Source organism: Nematolebias whitei, chromosome 16 (genome assembly GCF_014905685.2).
Source record: "Nematolebias whitei isolate Nwh7 chromosome 16, NemWhi1, whole genome shotgun sequence".
Taxonomy (NCBI): domain Eukaryota; kingdom Metazoa; phylum Chordata; class Actinopteri; order Cyprinodontiformes; family Rivulidae; genus Nematolebias; species Nematolebias whitei.
The window spans coordinates 7,571,367-7,572,221 of record NC_056513.1 but is presented as its reverse complement, the minus strand read 5'-3'; the positions used below and the strand labels follow the sequence as shown (position 1 = coordinate 7,572,221).

Below are 855 nucleotides of genomic sequence, written 5' to 3'. Positions count from 1 at the left end.
GGGAGAGAGACAGACAGACAGAGAGAGAGAGACAGACAGACAGAGAGAGAGAGAGAGAGACAGAGAGCGGGAGAGAGAGACAGAGAGAGAGAGGGAGAGAGACAGAGAGAGAGAGGGAGAGAGACAGAGAGAGAGACAGAGAAAGAGAGAGAAAGCGTGTATGTGTGTGTACATGTGTGTGTACATGTGTGTGTCTCTGTTTTTGTGTGCATGTGTGCGTGTGTGTCACTTTGTGTGTGTGTGTGTGTGTGTGTGTGTACCTGTGTTGTAGTGCTTGGTGCAGTATCGGAGGTCGGACTCGTCTTTGAGGATGAACTGGGGCAGCGTCAGGCCCTCGGCCACCTGGACCGGTCCGTTCTCCTGCCACTCAAAGATCAGGTCGTTCATCGTGTACCCGACTGAAACAGAACAATCGGATCAGCACCAAGAGAAACATCAGAGAAACATCAGAGAAACATCAGAGAACATTTAAGAACGTGGTGTCACAAAGTGTTCTGTCTGTGGAGAACCATCAGAGAGGAACACTGGACTCAGACAGAGTCTCAGTGGATCCACGACGACCACCAACTGGACTCCTCAGGTCAGACCTGCAGCTGGAGCTCCAAGCTGCTGAACTCACATGCAGGTCAACTCCCTCCCCTCCCTCCTGAGGCTCACCAGGATCTGTTAACTGGGCCCAGACCGATGTTTGGGTCACCTGATGAAAGTGAGAATCAGAGTCAAACTGACCTGAGATCAGCTTCAGAGCTGCTGTGGGGCTTTAAGACGGTTTCCCCATGAAGGATCTCAGGAAACTCTTTGTTGTTGTTTGTTGTTGTTGTTTAATCATTGTTGTTGTTGTTTAATCATTGTTGT

The 855-nt window shown here is 49.9% G+C and overlaps 1 protein-coding gene across 1 annotated transcript in view; it reads right to left on the bottom strand.

Moving 5' to 3' along the window:
* The window catches only part of glra3 (glycine receptor, alpha 3), a 20,243-nt gene that overhangs the window by 6,756 nt on the left and 12,632 nt on the right, over window positions 1-855 (bottom strand). Inside the window, exon 5 of the mRNA XM_037690459.1 lies at window positions 261-398. Within this exon, the coding sequence (XP_037546387.1) occupies window positions 261-398 (138 nt within the window). The remainder of the gene's footprint in view (window positions 1-260; window positions 399-855) is intronic.